This window comes from Solanum dulcamara, chromosome 2, assembly GCF_947179165.1.
Source record: "Solanum dulcamara chromosome 2, daSolDulc1.2, whole genome shotgun sequence".
NCBI lineage: Eukaryota > Viridiplantae > Streptophyta > Magnoliopsida > Solanales > Solanaceae > Solanum > Solanum dulcamara.
The window spans coordinates 48,406,493-48,425,309 of NC_077238.1; the positions used below are offsets into that span (position 1 = coordinate 48,406,493).

General features: G+C 37.8%; 1 protein-coding gene across 1 annotated transcript; it reads right to left on the reverse strand.

Moving 5' to 3' along the window:
* Window positions 1-14,975: 14,975 nt before the first annotated feature.
* On the reverse strand, window positions 14,976-18,459 carry LOC129876122 (uncharacterized). Its single transcript, XM_055951453.1, has 2 exons — window positions 18,311-18,459; window positions 14,976-16,809 (listed from the first exon to the last, which is right to left on the reverse strand). Exon 2 carries the CDS (start codon window positions 15,968-15,970, stop codon window positions 15,326-15,328), a length of 645 nt encoding a protein of 214 aa, XP_055807428.1. The 5' UTR covers window positions 15,971-16,809; window positions 18,311-18,459; the 3' UTR covers window positions 14,976-15,325.
* Window positions 18,460-18,817: the final 358 nt, after the last annotated feature.

Sequence of the window (18,817 nt, forward strand, 5' to 3'; positions counted from 1 at the left end):
TAACTTGGTTGTCAAAGTATATAGGATCATAATGTTGATAAATAATATGGATATCTAGAAGTTGATTATTCATGCTAAACAAATTGAGGAAGAAAAGCTTAAGGAAAAGACTAGAGAGTCCAAGAGGTCTTGGGCCGGTGGTGGTGACTTTTCATATTTGATGTCTTATAATGGAGGTCATTCTCAATTTCTATGAAAGTACTCCTGTTAGAATTCTGCTAGTACTTCAGTGCAAAAGTTCAACAAAGATAGGGTGTCCAACCGTAAGACTTAAGGAGCTCCGAATTGTCATACATTTCCACTTGCAAGAAGTGTGGCATGAGTGATTTGGGGAGATTCTTAGTAGGTATAAATTGTTTCTTCAGATGTGGTAAGATGGGATATAAGATGAGGAATTACCCTTTGCTGGCTAGAAAAGGTGGAGATGGTAGACTTTTGACTCAAACTACTTATTCTAGTCGCATAGCTCAACAGGGTACTTCATTAGGTTCTGGTGATAAGTACCAGAACATGTTCTATGATCTTTAGACTTGATTAGATTTGGTATTTTATGATTCTTTTAGTTTGATGTTTATGCTTTGATAGATCTGGGAGCAAATTTTTCCATTGTGACTCCTTATCTTCCTATAAATTTTGATGTCAGTCTCTAAAACTTGTTATAGCCTTTCTCAATATGTACTCCTATTGGTGATTGAGTTTTAGCTAAATGGATCTATACAAATTGACCAATATTAGTTTTTTATAAAGTCACTGAAGCTGAACTAGTACAGATTGATATGACTGACTTTATTGTTATCCTTGGTATGGAATGGCTTCATGATTGTTGTGCCTATATTGACTATAGAACCCAGGTTGTTAAATTTCAGCTTTTGAATGAACCAGTCATAGAAAGGGTAGCAATTTTGTGATTAAGGGTCAGCTTATTTTGTTCCTAAAAACTCAAAAAATTGGTTATAAATCTTAAAAAATGGCTTATAAAGGTTGCATGTATCATCTAGTACGCATTAGAAATATGAATTTTGAAACCCCTACTCTTGAGTCGGTACCGTCCGCATAAGTGTGGTAGAACACCGAATAAACCTATCATACCTAGTAAGTGCAACATTATGTTGCTGATGTTAAAAGAACCATTTCCCACCAATTGTGGAGTTATAATGGCCCCAAAATGGTCCACTTGGAAAGAAGCTTACTCTACCAATACATGATCGTGTTCGTTAGCAATTACAAAATTCAGTCTTCATCGCTTAAATATTTTATCTATTTTTGGGTTAATTAGAATCCAGGGAGATCCTTGAATCCTCGTATCAGGTATAAACTATGAAAAACTCTACAATGGAAAGAAACAACTAGGTTAATATGATAAAGAAGTAATAGTTACCAAATGAATTTCTACAAATTATAAAACTTTAAACTACAGTCCGCAACAACAGTTCCTGAAACATTGATGTTGCCCAAGCTACTATTTTATAGGCTTTAAATCGGTCGATGCAAAATATATTAACCCAACTATATTGAGTTTGAATCCCACAAAGAGAGTATTAGAGTTTATTTATAATTTGATATTGAGATTCACAGAAGTAACTATTATTGGAAAATTGGCGATTTTGCTTATAATCTACTTACTACTTTAACTATTTCGATTCTTATCAATAAACAAGACGAACTAGAATTAAAATTCATAGATATCAAAACCCTAATAAATACTTAATATCCATTCATTTTGGTGGGTTCATTACGCAAAACTAAAGAATCTATAACTCTCCTAAAGCCTCTCGGCCAAATTAAGAGAATATTACCCTAAGTCCTTCTCATCACTTTGGTGTCGAATTATTTGTTCATCCAAATAAAGTCTCAAGTTAACTATTTTCTCCCGATCTCAAGTTATTAGATAGTTGTTGGTAGCAACAAATACCTGTTAACGAACCTTTTTACTAATTTATACCTCTATGGTCAAGCAGGGTAGAATACTTACTTCGCTTTTTTTCCTTCTAGCTTGAAATACAGCTGAGTATGGGTAAGTTTTCTATCTGAAAGGCCCACGATGAGTTTCTTTATTAATGGTTGTCAATCATCTTTAAAAAAAGCATTAAGTATGAAAAAACCTTAATGCACAATAATCACTCCTTTATAAATTAATACAGATTCATAAGTATATATTATCATCACCCCTAACCTAAGTTCTATAAACCTAGTTATGAATTTAGCTACTCGTAACTAGTGTAGAATAACAATATAATAATTCTAACTACAAAAAATATGAATGTATAAGAGAATAAAAGAAACTGTTGATTAAAGTTGCACTTGCAAGCGAATCTTGTTCTTTCTACAATGATCATCTAAAACTGTAAAGAAAATTCTAGAATCTAAAAATAATAAATTTTAATCTCTAATTCTATGTCCTAATAGCTATTCTACTATTTTCCCCTTTGAAGACATCGTTAAATAACACATATATATATATATAATAGAGTCAAAATTAATCCTAATCTTGATTAGACCTCACATTGACTAGGTTAAAACCCAGTCTAACAGATAAAGGAGTTATAGTATGAGGGTCATCGTGAGGAGCCCATCCTTGTAGCATGGGGCCCATCTTGAGTATTAAATTCTTTTGTTGAGTCTCTAAAGTTTAGCCTACAGATAGGTGTGGCACGAGTCTTATCTCATAGTCCACCCTGGAGTTATTTTCCCTTCGTTTTAGCCTAGATTACTTCGCTTTGTATTCATATCCATCACATGGGTCTTTTATTGATATTTTTAGCCTTAAACCAACCGAATAATTTTTCATTAGCTCATCACAACATATCATCAATAAATACTAGTATATTTACAAGATTATACTTAGAACTAAGCTAAAATATAAATAAAATATGGTGCTTAAATGGGTAAATAAACCAAGATCAAACATGTGCATAACATCAGCATGGAACTCAAAGCTTTGAAATTCTACCTTATAAATGTACCAGGCACCCACAGACCATATTTATCACAATTGAGTACATTTATCACAATTGAGTGATTACCTACCATTCTTGAAGCCACTCTGATGAGTCTCTATATGTCCAAGAAGTTCCTTCACCGATATTCTAATTTTGTTAAAAAAATAATTTTTTTACTTGTGATTGATATCAAAAGTATATTACTTGATTCAAACTATCTCCACCGCCCCCCTCCCCCCTTTATATTTATGTCGATATATGTAATAACCTTGAAGGTCAGTTTTGTATTTTTTTTATAAAATGACCTTTTTACTTCTCCCATTAGTTGCTCCGATTCATTTCTGATTGGTACTGGATATTAATTTTTAGAAAATCCTATGAAAAGTTGAGTCTTTAGAAATTTAGAGTTTTCATAAGCTTTAAATGTTTAAAAATGATATTTGCGGTCAACCGGATCTACGGGTATCGAAATGGAATTCCGTCTATTACAACATCTCCGGAATGTGGAAATACATCTAGGAGAGTTTATGGAATTAATTTTGGAGTTGTAACAAAGATTTGAGGTCTTGAGTTGGGAATTTGAGGAATTTTAGGTCAAGGTTTGACTTTGGTCAGCTTTTGGAGTTCTAATTCTCAGAATAAAATTCTGATAACACTTTAGATTTGGGGGATGGTTCTTAGTCCATAATAAGTGTTGGTTGAATTTTTAGAGGTATTGAGCCCATTTTGGTATTTTGAAGGCCTAATTTGGTTTAGTTGCGACTTTACGAGTACTAGGTCAAGGAGACCTCGAATTAAAATTCTAATAGTTCCATCAGCTCCAAAATAGCCAAATTAGTCTAATAGTATTATCATCATGAGTATCGAGGCAATCGATACGAGCCAGGGGATAGTTGGCGCTTTTACCTTTGAAAGTTAGTCTATGGTTAACTTTGGTCAACATTCTTGGAAATGCTCTTGAATGACAGCGCAATTAGTTTCAAATGTAGGGTTTGGTCTAAAACAATCCTTCGTTCATATTTCGAGGCTTCTGATCTAATCTCGAGGCCCATTGTGGAATTTGGCATAAAATGGCAAATGGGTGTGGGACCCACATGTCATTAAAATGACCTTGTATGAGAATTTTGAATGTATCATTGAGTCCAAAACATTGAATTTGGTGGGGTAGTATATCTTCTTTGCATGAACGGATTTCTGAACGAATCCCGAGCACCCCGTTGGAGATTTTGGACTATGCCAAAAAGAGGGTGCAAAAGTGCACTGCTGGTGCAAGCATAAAAACCCTATTTTTGGGGTTTTTCCAACTTCAAGACCTCATATCTTGAGCCATAGAGCTCCAAATTAGGTGATTCAAAAGACAAACTTGTGATCTTTTTCAAGTAGAATGCACTGTGGAGCTCGGAAACTGATTTGGGGTATTCAATAAATGTAAAATCTTTACTTAGTTGCTGTATTGTCCATTTTTAGAGTAATTTTTTGAAGAATTTTGAGAATTAATTTCTTGGTCTACATAAATCCGATTTTAGCGATTCAAAGGTCTAACTTTAAGAGAATTCTGAGGGGAATGCATTGGTCAACTCGAGGAGTGCATTAGAAGTTTTGTTGGAGATAAATTTGATGTTTAAGCTACTGCCTTCATTATTTTTGAGTTGGAATTTTAATAGATTTTGGAGGATTATTTCTTGGTCAACGTCGCTCTATTTTCATTCTTGAGGCTAAATTGTGGTTTTTTTCTTAAGGGGCATCATGTAGATTGGGTAATGGGAGCTTTATTTTTGATTTATTACTGCTTATAGATCCTCCCATGCTTGTTTCCTTTCGCTTAAAATGTGAGACTTTTGATGCATGTGTGATTGTAGCTGATTTTAGTGTATGAATTATGCTCCTTTTTAGAATACTAGCTTGGGGTAGAGTCTAGGACATACTTTTGGGGTCAACTCCAAAATTCTAGATGTGGGTTCCATATTTTCCATTTTGGACTCCAAAATTGGTCCATCTCAGAAAATTGTAAATATAGTGTCTAATCAACTGTAATGATATTGAATTCTATTTTTGACAGTATGGCAGTATTCTGAGGTAGTTCAAAAAGGTAAAGCTCAGATTTTGGGAGTTAGAGTATGCACGGTCGGCCTATAGGTGGGCTACGATTTTCCTCCCTTTAGACTGAGGATTTTTAGGCACTTTTATACTCAAATATGTGAGCTTGGAGGGGGTTGCTCCTTGAGCATGCTAAATTACTAGAATTCATATTCTATGATTTATTTTGGGAAAAGTATCGGACGGATAAAGCATGACTTTTGTTATTGTTGATTACCCTTATGTTGTGATGTATGTTGTGCCTTTGGTTTATATATGTTGGAAGCGTGTTTTGCTTTAGTCTAGGCTTAGACTAGTTTTGCCTTAGACTAGCATAATTTTAGTGCCCTTGCACCTTAGAACTCCTCCAATGTCGTTTTGGACATCTTAGCTCCCTATAGAATTATATAGAAGACTCTAGTCTGATTGTCAAAGCTTTAGCTAGGATGTAACATGGCTTCGGAACCTTACTTCCATAATGTATTATTCTTCTACTAGTCTCATATCACTTGGGTCTTTGTTCTAGAAGTCTTTTGGGTGATTTTGGTTGGATGTGGTTTGGACTAGAGTGATGTATTGATGGAACTAGGTTTGGTGGTATTCCATGTGACACTTGATTAGTTGTTGATCCTAATTCTGACTGACTCTCCTAGGTTTGTGGTTCAAGTCCCTAATTCACTTTATCGGACGAGGTTTAAGCCCCTACCTTGGTATTATAGCCTTTATTCAAGTTCTCGCTCGTTACTTAGCTGTGGTTCGAGCCTACCACCATTATATAGCCTCGGTTCAAGTCTGTCTCTCCTCACTTAACTGTGGTTTGAGCCCACCGCCTTTATATAGCCTCGGTTTAAGTTTTTTGCTCTTCACTTGTGGTTTGAGCCCACTGCCTTTATATGGCCTCGGTTTAAGTCCATCGCTCCTCACTTAGCCATGGTTTGATCCCACCACCTTTATATTGCCTCAGTTCAACCCTGTCACTCCTTACTTGCTTTGGTCTGATACCTTAGCTACTATTACCCGGTTCACATCCGGGTTCACTTCTATATGTGGTTCAAATCCAAAATTATCTGTCACCCAGTTCTAGTTCATGGTTGCTTTCAAATCCTGGTTTGGGTCCCTAATCCTCTGATGAATCTTTGGTTCATATCCTTCACTATGTTTAGCCTTGGTTAATGCTTCAAGCTTATAGAATAATTTGGTTCAAGTCCGCAGAAGGTTTAGGTATTGTTGGAATTTTATTAGATTCTCTTGTTTTACTTTAACTATCTTTGCACCAATCAGGCTTCTGGGAGTTAGTTTAGGTTTTTACTCTTAGACTTATACACGGGCATACCCATTGGGTTTATGGGAGCCTGAAAGATATAGTAGGTACTCTACTTCTCTTTTATGTGTTGAGCACGCTCGTGTACATGCCTACCTTGACTTCTTGTTTTATTCTGGGTTGTGATTAGTTTCTTGCATTTCAGTTTACTTTTGCTTATCTTGCTCAGTCGGCCTATGATATCTACTGGGTAACTATTGTTTTGGTACTTATACTATACTCTGCATATATTTTTGTGATACAGGTCCGAGTAAGATCTATCAATGTTGATTTCGATCCAACTGTAATCATGATCGGAGATGAGGGTGAGCACAAAGCGTTCTAGATTTACCTATCTCCCTCTGTATATATATTTTGTTTGTCTTTTGCTCTTGGAAAACATCTTGTTTCTGTGGTCCACTTTTTGGGCTTGTACTCATTTTTTAGTAGCTCTGTACATGTGACTTCTAAGTTCTAGGAGGGATATTTTATTTATATATAATCTTCAACTTGCTACTGCCGTTCATTCGTGTCCTTGTTATTTTATTATTTCTTTTAGTTTAAATTATTAGTCTTCTACCCAGCATTCATATTACTCACAATTGTGCGATATGGGTCGGCTTGCCTACTGGTGGGGCATAGTAGGTGTCATCATAACCTGAGAAATTGGTTCATGACAAGTTAGTATCAGAGCCCTAGGTTCACTGATCTCACTTCTACAAAGCTAACATCTAGTATAGTCCTACAGATCGGTGCAGAGACATCCATGACTTATCTTCGGGAGGCTACGGGATGTCTTTAGTAATGTGTCTCTTTTGTATCGCTATCGTACAGTGTGTGTCTTATCGTTTTTGGGAAATCTCACTTCTTTCATTGTTTTGCAAGATGGAACGCACGTTTGCTAGGGGTAGGGCCAACTTCAAGGTCGTGATAGTGCTACAGCTCCATCCTGGGTCAAGGAGTAGACTCTGTAGCCAGATTTGGAGCCACCAGAAGCTCTAGTACATCATTAGCTGGTAGAGTCGGGACTAGCCCAGCAACCCCCCGCTCTAGTTACAGCTCCTAAACTTCAGGCCATGCTCATTCAGATATTAGCTTCTATTAGGGGTATGCAGCAGGCATAGGCTCCAGCTTCTCCAGTACCGTAGGACCATCCTATACCTTATAGACCAGTTGTTCAGCATCCGCCAGCACCTTCCGCTCAGCCTGAAGATTTGGAGGACATCATGCTATTTCAAGAGTAGAAAATGCTCAGAGTGTTCTTAGACTATCACCATCGAGGTTTTTTGGTGCTGTGGGTGAGGATGCCCATGACTTTCTACATACTTGCCAAGAGCGGCTGCAGTATTTAGGCTTAGTGGAGTCGAGAGGATCCAACTTCACTTCTTATCAGCTAGATGGTCTAATTTGACAGTTGTGGCATTCGTATTTGGACACTAGCTAGTTGGGTCTTCACTAGTGTCATAGGCTGAGTTTTGAGAGACTTTCTTAGACTGGTTTTTCCCAAGGGCGTCAGAGATCAGCTCCGAAATCAATTTTCATATTTGCAGATGGGCTCTATGACCGTATTTGAGGACAAGGAGTAATTCCATGACTCTCCAAGTATGCCTACATGATCTTACCTACTGAGATGGAGATAGTTTAGCGCTTCGTCAGAGGATTGAGACTCCAGTTATGGATTAAGACTCAATCTTTAGTCTTAGTGGGCTGCTCATTTTTTGATATGGTAGACCATGCATGCATATTTCAGTAGCTCTATTACGAGGCCTAAAAGGGCAGTGGCAAGAGAGCTAGGCAGGAGGAGAGCCAAGATGGGCGCCACCTTAGACCCAGGGAGTCCTATGACATATCTCGATAGAAATTTCACCTAGGCCAGTCCAGCCACCTCTTCCAGGCCTTTCTTCATACTTTAAAGGGTAACAACACCATGAGGGTAGCTCTAGTGCTGATCTAAGTCAGGGCCGATGTGGTTCATAGATGGGTTCTTTCAATCAAGATGGAATACCTCTAGCTTGGAGCCGATAGTCATAAAGTTGATATTAGTACAAGAGCTAGATTATTGGTCCTGCGAGTGCCATCAATATAGGCAAGCCTTACCATCTCCACAGACAGCTAGACCTGTACCAGCAGCAGAACCTCCAGCTAGAGGCAGAGTCCAGGACCAGGATTATAGGGGTGGTCATTACGAGGCCTAAGAGGGCAGTGGCATGAGAGATAGGCAGGAGGAGAGCCAAGATGGGCGCCACTTTAGACCCAGGGAGTCCTATGATATATCTCGGCAGAAATTTTACCTAGGCTAGTCCATCCACCTCTTCCAGGCCTTTCTTCATACTTTAAAGGGTGACCAGCACCATCAGGGTAGCTCTAGTGTTGATCTAAGTCAGGGCCGATATGGTTCATAGATGGGCAGACCTCTAGCTTGGAGCCGATAGTCACAAGGGTGCTATGAGTTCACTGATCTAGATTATTGGTCCTGCGAGTGCCATCAACATAGGCAAGCCTTACCATCTCCACAAGAAGCTAGACCTGTACGAGTAGCAAAACCTCCAGCTAGAGGTAGAGTCTAGGACCAGGACCGCAGGGGTGGTCATCAATGTGCATAGAGAGGTCCTTGAGGAGGCAGGGCAGGAGGCAGGGTTGATGTGTAGGGTAGACAAGCCAGGTCCACTTTTATACAGCTCTAGCTAGCGTAGAGGCTGAGTCCCTAGGTGATGTGATCATAAGTATGGTTTTATTATGTCATCAGCCCGCATCCTCTTTATTTGATCCAGGCCCCACCTATTTATATATATCTATATATTGTGCCCCTCGACTGAGTATGAGTTCGGATCCCTTAGTTGAGATATTTTGTGTTTCAACCTTGGTAGGTGATTCTTTAGTAGTGGATCAGGTCTTTAGTTTCTGCGTGGTGACTATTCAGGGCCGAGACACTAGGGTTGATCTCATCTTGCTGGATATGGTATATTTTGATTTAATTCTGGGCATAGAAAGGTTATCCTCTCACCACACGGTCTTGGCCATGTCTTGATTTTTCGCTCTTATTCAGCGATAGGCTTAGGATGCCTCTATATCTATCATCTATTAATTGGGACTGAGACCATGCTCTACAAGAAATTGGATCCCAGTTTAGTCCCTTCTTACCTTGGTGCTTTACTAGCTTTGCTTTGATTAGTAATCCTCCTCTACTATTCTAGTTTTCTTAACTTAGACGATCTCCATGGCTTTACATTGTTAGGTTCGTAGTTGAAAGGTTTGTTGTCGAGGTTGTATGTGATGGAGGTGTAATATCTTTGGAGTTGCAGTAGATTCTGCTTGTTGATTCATCTTTATGCTTTATTGGTATTTTCAATCCTTAAGCTGTGAAGTTGAGGTTTACTCTCTTTTACAAACCTAGTTGGTTTCTTTATGCCATTCTTGGTATTTCGAATTTAATGGCAGCTCTAGAGGTTTGGGTTTTTTGTTAGACTTGGAGCAATGGTTTTCGTGGTTGGATTCAAATGCGACCTAAGATGGAAGATGGGAAGTTTGTTAGAAAGTTTATCTACAGGATGTGGTCAAAGTAATTTGTAGAATTCGTGATTCTGAATTTGTTAAGGATGTGAGGTCTTCCATTGTCGTATTTGGTAGTTTGCGGTGTTATGAGTAGGATATGGTACCCTTGGACCATTACCGATCAGTTTTCCACGTTTGTGTGTTGCCTACCGGCTTGGTTTCCCTTGTACTAGGATGGTTGGCTCAAGCTTAAGAGAACAGAGTGATTTGTGGGCACCTAGTGCCGGAATTTCGAAAGTTCCTATGGTAGGAGTAAGTCAGTAGAGCAAAACTCAGTGCAGTCTTGTACTTCGCAGGGTAAATTCATACTTTGGAGCGAAGTGTTCTATTCTAGAAGGTGAGTTTCAGCTTGGGTTTTTCATTTTTCAAGTTAAGATTGGGATTTGGGGCTTTGCTCGGGTTGTCTCCTTATTTTGGTTGTTGTCTTCCCTCGATGTTCAGATACAGTAAGTAACTACTTCTAGGATTAGTGTTACAAAATTATGTATGATAGCTTCGGACTGGAAGAATGCCCTTTGTGGCTAAAGAAAATGGATTTGGAGCTTAAGGCAAATATTTGAAATTTTGAGTTGAGTTGGATCGGCCATGGTCCTGTATTGCTTATTTTGGTGGTTTTGGGGTAGTTTATTAGTGTAGTTTAAACTTCCTCAGAGGAATCTTGTGTTTTTAGTCAAGTTCGGGCAAAGCGAGCGTGATTTGGACCCAAAAAGGGATTTAGGGGAACTTTTTGGAGTTGGAAGTCAATTTTAGGATTCCCTCTCAACCTGAGTTCTATGATGGCATTATTCAACCCAAGAGAGTGTTCGAGGGTCTGCCAAAGTGTGTGGGACTAGAACCCTTATCCTTTCGTGCCTCCCAACTATGATTGTACTTTCACTTTCGTAGACGAAAATTCTTTTAGTAGTGGATGATTTAAGGACCCTGAAGGTCATTTTATAAATTTTTTGTAAAATAACTATTTTAACCCTCCCTTTAGTTACCCCGAGTACTTTCTGATTGGTACCTGGTGTTGGTTTTCAGAAAATCCTATAAAAATTTTGAATTTTCATAAGCTTTAAGTTCTCAAAAGTGATATTTGCAGTCACTCGAAGCTACGGGGTCTCAGAATGGAATTTTGTTAATTTCAACAACTCCGGAATATGGAAATTGGTCTAGAAGAGTTTACGGAATAAGTTTTGAAGTTGTAAATAAGAATTGAGGTCTTGAGTTGAGAATTTAGGGAATTTTAGGCCAAGATTTGACTTTGGTCAACTTTTGGAGTTCCTATGCTCGGAATGGAATTCTGAAAACTCCATTGGATTCGGGGGATGGGTTTTGGTCTAGAAGAAGTGTTGGTTGAATTTTTAGAGGTTCCAATCCCTTTTTTGGTATTTTAAAGGTATAAGTTGGTTTAGTTGCAACTTTTCGAGTTCTGGGTCAAGGAGACCTCGAATTCAAATTTAAATTCTGATGGTTCCATCAGCAACAGAATGGAAAAATTAGACTGGTAGCATTGTCTTTAAGAGTATCGAGGAAATCGATATGCGTTTGGGGCTATTTGGCGCTTTGGACTTTGAAAGTTAGCTTATGGTTGACTTTGATCAACATTCTAAAAAAATGTGCCTGAATGACAATGTGGTTACTTCCAAAATTTTGAGTTTGGTCTAGAACGACCCTTCGATCACTTCTCCAGGCTTTCGATCAAATCCCGTGGCCCGTTATAGAATTTGACTTAAATGGCACTTGGGTGTGGGACCACTTTCCATTAAAATTACCTTATATGGGAATTTTAAATGCGCCACTAAGTGTACAACATCGAATCTGGTGTGGTAGCATATCTCATTTGTGCGTACGGGGTTCTGTACAAATCCCGAGCACCCCATCGGAGATTTTGCACTGTGCCAAAAAGAGGGTGCAGTAGTGCACTACTAGTGCAAGCATAAAAACCCTATTTTGGGGTTTTTTCTCCAACTTCAAGATCCCATATCTTGATCTATAGAGCTCAAATTTGGGTGATTCAAAAGAAAACTTGTGAGATTTTTCGAGGATAACGCACTAGAGAGCTCAGAAACTGATTTGGGCATTCGATTGTGGTGAAATCTTGATACTAGTTGTTGTATTGTCTATTTTCGGAGTGAATTTTTAAAGAACTTAGAGAATTAACTTTTTGGTCTATATAAACCCGATTTTAGTGATTCAATGATCTAAATTTCAAGAGAATTCTGAGAGGAACGCGTTTGTGATCTCAAGGGGTGCATTAGAACTTTTGTTGGAGGTAAATTTGATGTTTAATCTATTGCTTTTATCTTTTTTCAGTTGGAATTTTAATGGATTTTGGTGGATTATTTCTTAGTTATCTTAGCTCCATTTTCAATTATTCTTGAGGCTAAATTATGGGTTTTTCGACAAGGAACATTGTGTATTTTGGGTCATGGGTGCTTTATTTTCAACTAATTGCTGCTTATAGATTCTTCTGTTTCCTTTAGCTTGAAATGTGGGACATTTGATGCATGTGTGGTTGTAGTTGATTCTAGTGTATGAATTGTGCTCCTTTTTGAAACACTATCATGGGGTAGCATCTACGACCTACTTTTTAGGTCAATTCCAAAATTCCAGATGCTGGTCCCACATTTCCCATTCAGGACTCCAAAATTGGTACATCTCAAAAAATAGTGAATTTAGTGTCTAAACGATCGTAAAGACGTTGTGATTCTATTTTAGACATTGTGGCAGCATTCTGAGGCCATTCAAAATGGGAAATCTCAGATTTCGTGATTTGGAGCATATGTGGTTGGCCTACAGGTAGGCTACAATTATCCTTCCTTTATACTGAGCATGTTTAGGAACTTGTAAACTTACTTGTGTGAGCTTGGAGAGGTTTAAGCATCGAGCATACTAAATTACTAGAATTCTTGTTCTAGGTGTTCTTTTGGGTAAAGTTTCGGATGGATAAAGCATGACTCTTTTTATTGTTGACTACCCCTACCTTGTGATGTGTACTTTGCCTTTAATTTATATATGTTGGAAGCATGTTTGGCCTTAGTCTAGGCTTAGACTAGTAATTCCTTAGACTTGCACAATTTTTGTGTCGTTGGGCCTTAGAACTCCTCCGATGTCGTTTTGGACACCTTAGCTCCTAAAGAATCATATAGCAAACTCGAGTCTAATAGTCTGAACTTTAGATAGGTGGTAACACAGTTTCAAAACCTTACTTCCATGATATCCTCTACTTTTATCAGTCTCGTGTCGCTCAGGTCTTTGTTTTGGAAGTCTTTTCAATGATTCTGGTTAGATGTGGTTCAGGATGGAGTGATGTATTAATGGTACTTGGTTTGGGGGTACTCCTCGTGAAGCTCGATTGTCCACTGATCCTAATTCTAACCGACTAGCTTAGGTTCGTGGTTCAGGTCCCCAATTCACTTCACCGAGCGGGGTTTAAGACACTGCCTTGGTATTATATCTTCGGTTCAAGTCTGTCGCTCCTCACTTAGCGATGGTTCTCTCCCACCATCTTTATATAGCCTCGGTTCAAGTCCGTCGCTCTTCACTTAGTCGTGGTTCGATCCCACCGCCTTTATATATCCTCCATTCAAGTCCTTTGCTCCTCACTTAGCTGTGGTTCAAGCCCATCGCCTTTATATAGTCTCGATTCAAGTCTGTCGGTCCTCACTTAGCCATGGTTCGGCCCCACTGCCTTTATATAGCCTTGGTTCAAGTTCGTCTCTCCTTACTTGATTTAGACTGATTCCTTAGCTACTATTACCCGGTTCAATTCTGAGTACTCTTTTATACGTGGTTCAAATCCATGATTATCTATCACCCAGTTCAAGTCCATGGTTGCTTTCAAATATCTGTTCAGATCCCTGATCATCTGATGAATCTTTGGTTCAAGTCCTTAACTATGTTCATCTTTTGTTAAAGCTTCAAGCTTACAGAATCATTCAGTACAAGCCCGTGGAAGGTTGTGGTATTGTTGGAACTTCATCGGATACTCTCGTTTTACTTTAACTATCTTGGCTCCTGTCTGGCTTATGGAAGTCCGTTCAAGTTGTTACTCTTAGACTTGTGCATGAGCATACCCATCAGTTTTATAGGAGCCCGACGGGTCCTTTCTTTCTCTTCTTCCTGGTCTGATCGGTCGATTTAGTTAGCTAGTCTACTTATCTTTGTGTGTTGAGTACATTCTTGTACATACCTACTATGACTTCTTGTTTTGTCCTAGGTTGTGATTAGTTTCTCACGTTTCAATTTACTTTTGTTTATCTTGATTAGTCAGCCTAGGATGCTTACTAGGTACTTATTGTTTTGGTAATCATACTAAACTCTGTATTTTTTTTCGTGATGCAGGTCCGACTACTAGCCATCAACGTTGATTTTGAACCTGTTGCAATCGTGACCATAGACGAGGGTGAGCACACAACGTTTTGTATTTACCTATCTCCCTCTGTATATATCTATTTTGTCTATCTTTTGCTCTTCGAGCCTGTCTTATTTCTGTGGTCCACTTTTGAGACTTGTACTCATTTTGTAGTAGCTTTGTACATGTGAATTTCTGGTTTTGAGAGGGATCTTTTATTTGTATATATTTTTTGACTTGCTTCCGTCGTTCATTCGTGTTCCTGTTATTTTATTATTGTTTTTAGTTTGAATTATTGGTATTCTACCCTGTATTCCCATTACTCACAGTTCCGGGATATTGATCGGGTTGCCTACTGATGGGTCATAGTAGGTGTCATTATGACATGAGAAGTCAGATCGTGACAATATAATACACATACACTTGTGAATTGATTCTCAAATTTTGATAAATTCTTCCTTCAATCTCTTTGGGATTCGACCCAGGCTCATTTTGGATAATTATTTTATATACAACCATAGTCACCTTCTTGACCGAAGAGTTGTTTTGGACGTTACAACCACACAATAAAAAAATGTGGCATTTGATATGTTCAACTGCCTGATAGAGCGGATTTTTTTTTTTTTTTTTTTTGGGAACAGACCCTACACGAGGCTCCCACCTCTCGTGCACAGTCAGGGGTTAAGCAACACCCCCAAGCCTTAACATAAATAATCAAAATAAAATACAAGGAGGGGGAGATAAACCTTACCTCCGATCCTATGGTGGTTCATAAGTCGGCTAACCTATTAAGGTCGGCTAACTCATCCCCAATACAAAAAAGAGACTAACTATAACTAGAAAGCAGTAAACCTGTGAGAGGACTCCTCCCGGTACAATTCAACTATGAAAGCATAAATGAGGGAGACTCTCCCCTTCCATGAGAAAAAAGGAAAGTAACCTACACTAGTCCTATTCCAACTATGCTACATACCAGACATAGCTACATTGAAGAAGAACAAGTATACGAAACTTCTATCTCGCATGGGATGGGAAATTCTTTTCATCTTTGCTCTTTTTAGTCTTGTCGTACCAAGTAAATCCAGGTGAAGTGTGCCTTTGTATCAGTATCATGATTACCAGCTAAGGAGGCTGAAAGGAGAGGAAGTATATGGAGCTATAGTAGCCAACAGCCTTGGAGTTGTTGTGGAGAAAAGTGTGGCTGCATTCGAACACCTGCATGGGGGTCCAAATGTATGGTTGCTGCAGACCTGCACCTACAAGTAGCCAAGGCAGCAAACAAACATGGTTGTTGTAGTTCTGTACATGGGAGTGTGTTGCTTTTGGCATCTGTTGTTGCTGATGTTGTTGAGCTTCATCTTTCAAGTCTGCACTTTCAGCTTCAGCTCTGTGGTTGAGTTGTTGTTTGGTGTGTGGTTGAGCAGTTGTTTGGTGTTGTGTTCCCACAGTATGTATATGAAGTTGATGGAGATGTAACATGTTACAGCTACTCATGATATTGTTGTTGGTTCTTGGATGTTGTCTATGAGGTTGTTGGAGTTCCATCTGAGTTCCACTGTTGCCTATATCTCCAACAACCTGCACAAACAAACAAGCAAACAAACAAGCAAACACACAATTCCAAGAGCAGTTCCAACAGTTCTGAATGTGGTGCCATTCCTTTGTTGCAGCTGGCTTCCTCAAATTCTGTATTTGCAATATTGAGAGACTCCCATATGTTGTTTGATGTTGTTGGTTGTTGCAGTGTGTCAGTTCAGCAGCTTCCATGTGTAGACTACCCTGCCTATATTCAATAACCAAGAGACTACCCTGCACCAATCAAGGTTCTAAAGATACACTAACTCCACTTCTTGCAAGATACATCAATATGTTTTGCTACGAACTACGGAAGGACCTACTTCTAAAAAGAATAACTTTACCTATTAAACTTTGTAACAAAACTATGAATTTACGAAGAATTAAATCCCAAGATATTAAGAAGATGAAAGTTAACTAGCTGGATAATCTCAGTCTGACATTTTGATTAATTTTCTTTAACATGATATATTAGAAGCTCTATTCATAGGTGATTTATCACTGGTTTTCGAGATTATTTGTTGATTTTAAGAACGACAGAGGCCAATGAAATACCATGAGGTTCATTGACACTAGTATTTTCAACATGAAATATAACTTTTACAATCATACAAGTATTAAATTCTCCACTCATAATATCATAAATAGAGTGATTTACTGTGAATAACCTTAAAGGTTGAATCATTGAAGGGGAGCCTTGGAGTAACTGGTAAAGTTGTTGCCATGTGACCAGGAGGTCACGGGTTCAAGCTTTGGAAACAGCCTCTGGCAGAAATGCAAGGTAAGGCTGCGTACAACAGACCCTTGTGGTCGGGCCCTTCCCCGGACCCTGCGCATAGCGAGAGCTTAAGTGCACCGGGCTGCCCTTTAACCTTAAAGGTTGAATCATTCATCTTTATGTTCAAATTCTTAGATCTGCCCCTGAACAACTATCTCTGTACCTTTTGATATCAAGCTTCTTGAGTTATTGTGATGAATATTTTTGATGACGTTGTGGAGCACTTTTGAAAATCTGTTCTTTCTGTTTTGTCCTGAAAACAACGTAACACAAATTTTAATAGATTAAAAGAAAAAAAGAAATAAAACAAAATTTGGACTGCCCTCAAAGGTGGTTGTCTACCCAAGATAATCTATTTAAAAAGAAGTTTCTAATTTGCAATGACCAGTAATAGATATGTTGTAGATGTTTCTTTCAATTTTTTTTACTAAGTTGGGCACAACCCCAAGTCAGGGCACTAGTAGAAGGCTGGAGAAGATAGAGGTTGATGCAGAGCCAATTAGAAAAGTTATATTTTGATGGTATTTCAACTTCTAAACATGCTCTAAAAGATAAGTGCCTTGTGTAACTCTCTAGTTGGACTATCGATCTAGCCCCAGTAATTTTTCCCTCCTAGACTTAATGAGCTCACTTACTCTAACTTATCCCTTTCTGCTTTTGATTTTTAGGTATGTTTCCTGGAAAGGTTTTATGTTGTATCGTAATGGATGTAACATCTATCACTTATATGACTTTGTATCTTCTTGATGCCTACATTAAATCAACTTATTTCAACAAAATAAATGAGGCAAAAGGTGTTACCAATTTCAGAATAGCTTTATCTAGTAGTTGTTCCAACAATAATACGTGATGTTATCGATTGTGCAATATCAAGTAGCAGCATAAAGAATACCAAAAATAAATTAACCATTGAGGTCATTTATAGGTACTTAAAACTTTAGCGTTATTTGAAGCTCCTCCATTTTTGTATCTTGAGAAGAGCCAACATAACTTAAACCTTTTCACATTACTTCCTCAAAAAGAAAAGAAATAAGAATAAACGATCATAATTACAATGATTTCAATTACTTCTATTATACTATTTTTGTTTTCAATCAAGTAGTCTAATGTCAATGATCTATAATCTAGTTCCATAAAATCTTCCACATACAGTTGTCCACTCAGCAAATTATGCATACTTGTACATATTCATGTATGTAAAATTATACTTCCATTGAAATCCATTTTAAACAACCACAAATTTACAAAGAACTCTTTCACAAGGTTTGAAGTCATCAATTTCTCTATATAAAATCTACTTCTTCGCATTTCAATCAAAACTTCTCCATAATTATAATTCATCAATATACCAAAACAACAAGAACTAATCTCAACTAAATACACATAGAAAAAATAAAATCCCTAGAGTTAGTGAAAAACACAAACAAGCAGAGAAAATAAATTTAAAATCTACATGCGAGATGAAAGAAACTCCATATTACAATTTGAAGAGAAAAATCATCGAATCAAGAAGAACAAGACCTTATATCAATAGATTCGTATGCAAAAACTTGAAGAAATAAAAAAATTGTCATTATCATGCAATATGTTAGCCAAAATGTGAAGAAATTAACAATTTTTGAGTCTTAAATCTATAAATATGAACTTTCTACATCTTACATCAATATCGACAATCAAAATTTAATTTTTTTTTAGAGTAGGTGAGGATTGAGATATGAGAGATCCAGAGAAAGAGAGAGAGTTTGAGAAAATACGGTGGCTCTAGAAGCGATGGATACGGTGGTATCGGTTGTGGTGCATACGGTGTTGTGGTGATTATAGAAGTAGGGGAGACAATGATGATGGATAGGTAAGGATGGTGGATGAGGAATGGGAAACGGAGGATATGGTGGCTGTTCTCATAATCTAGGTACTACACTATCATAATTCTAGAACATTTGAGGGAATAAGTATAATGGAAAGATTTCTTTCAATTATTGGCTTTTAGTGGACATTAAAAGATGATTTTTTGTGACCAATGTGCATTTGCCGTTATATATCATTCCAGAGAATAAATTAAAGACAATTATCTTATTACTGCAAACTAATTTCCACTAAAAATACTTTTTGGTTTAGTGTATCCTATTCTCAACATTGCATGCTCTTTCCACTTAAAAAGAAACAATATGTAATTTTTAAAAATTACAACTTCCCTATATTAATTTCTGCCCACATTCTTTTAAACGGATCTGATAGGGTAGTCCACATGAATGATCCACAAT

Coding starts and splice junctions, on each gene's coding strand:
- LOC129876122 (XM_055951453.1), bottom strand. CDS start 15,970: ATGGAAGCTGCTGAACTGACACACTGCAACAACCAACAACATCAAACA.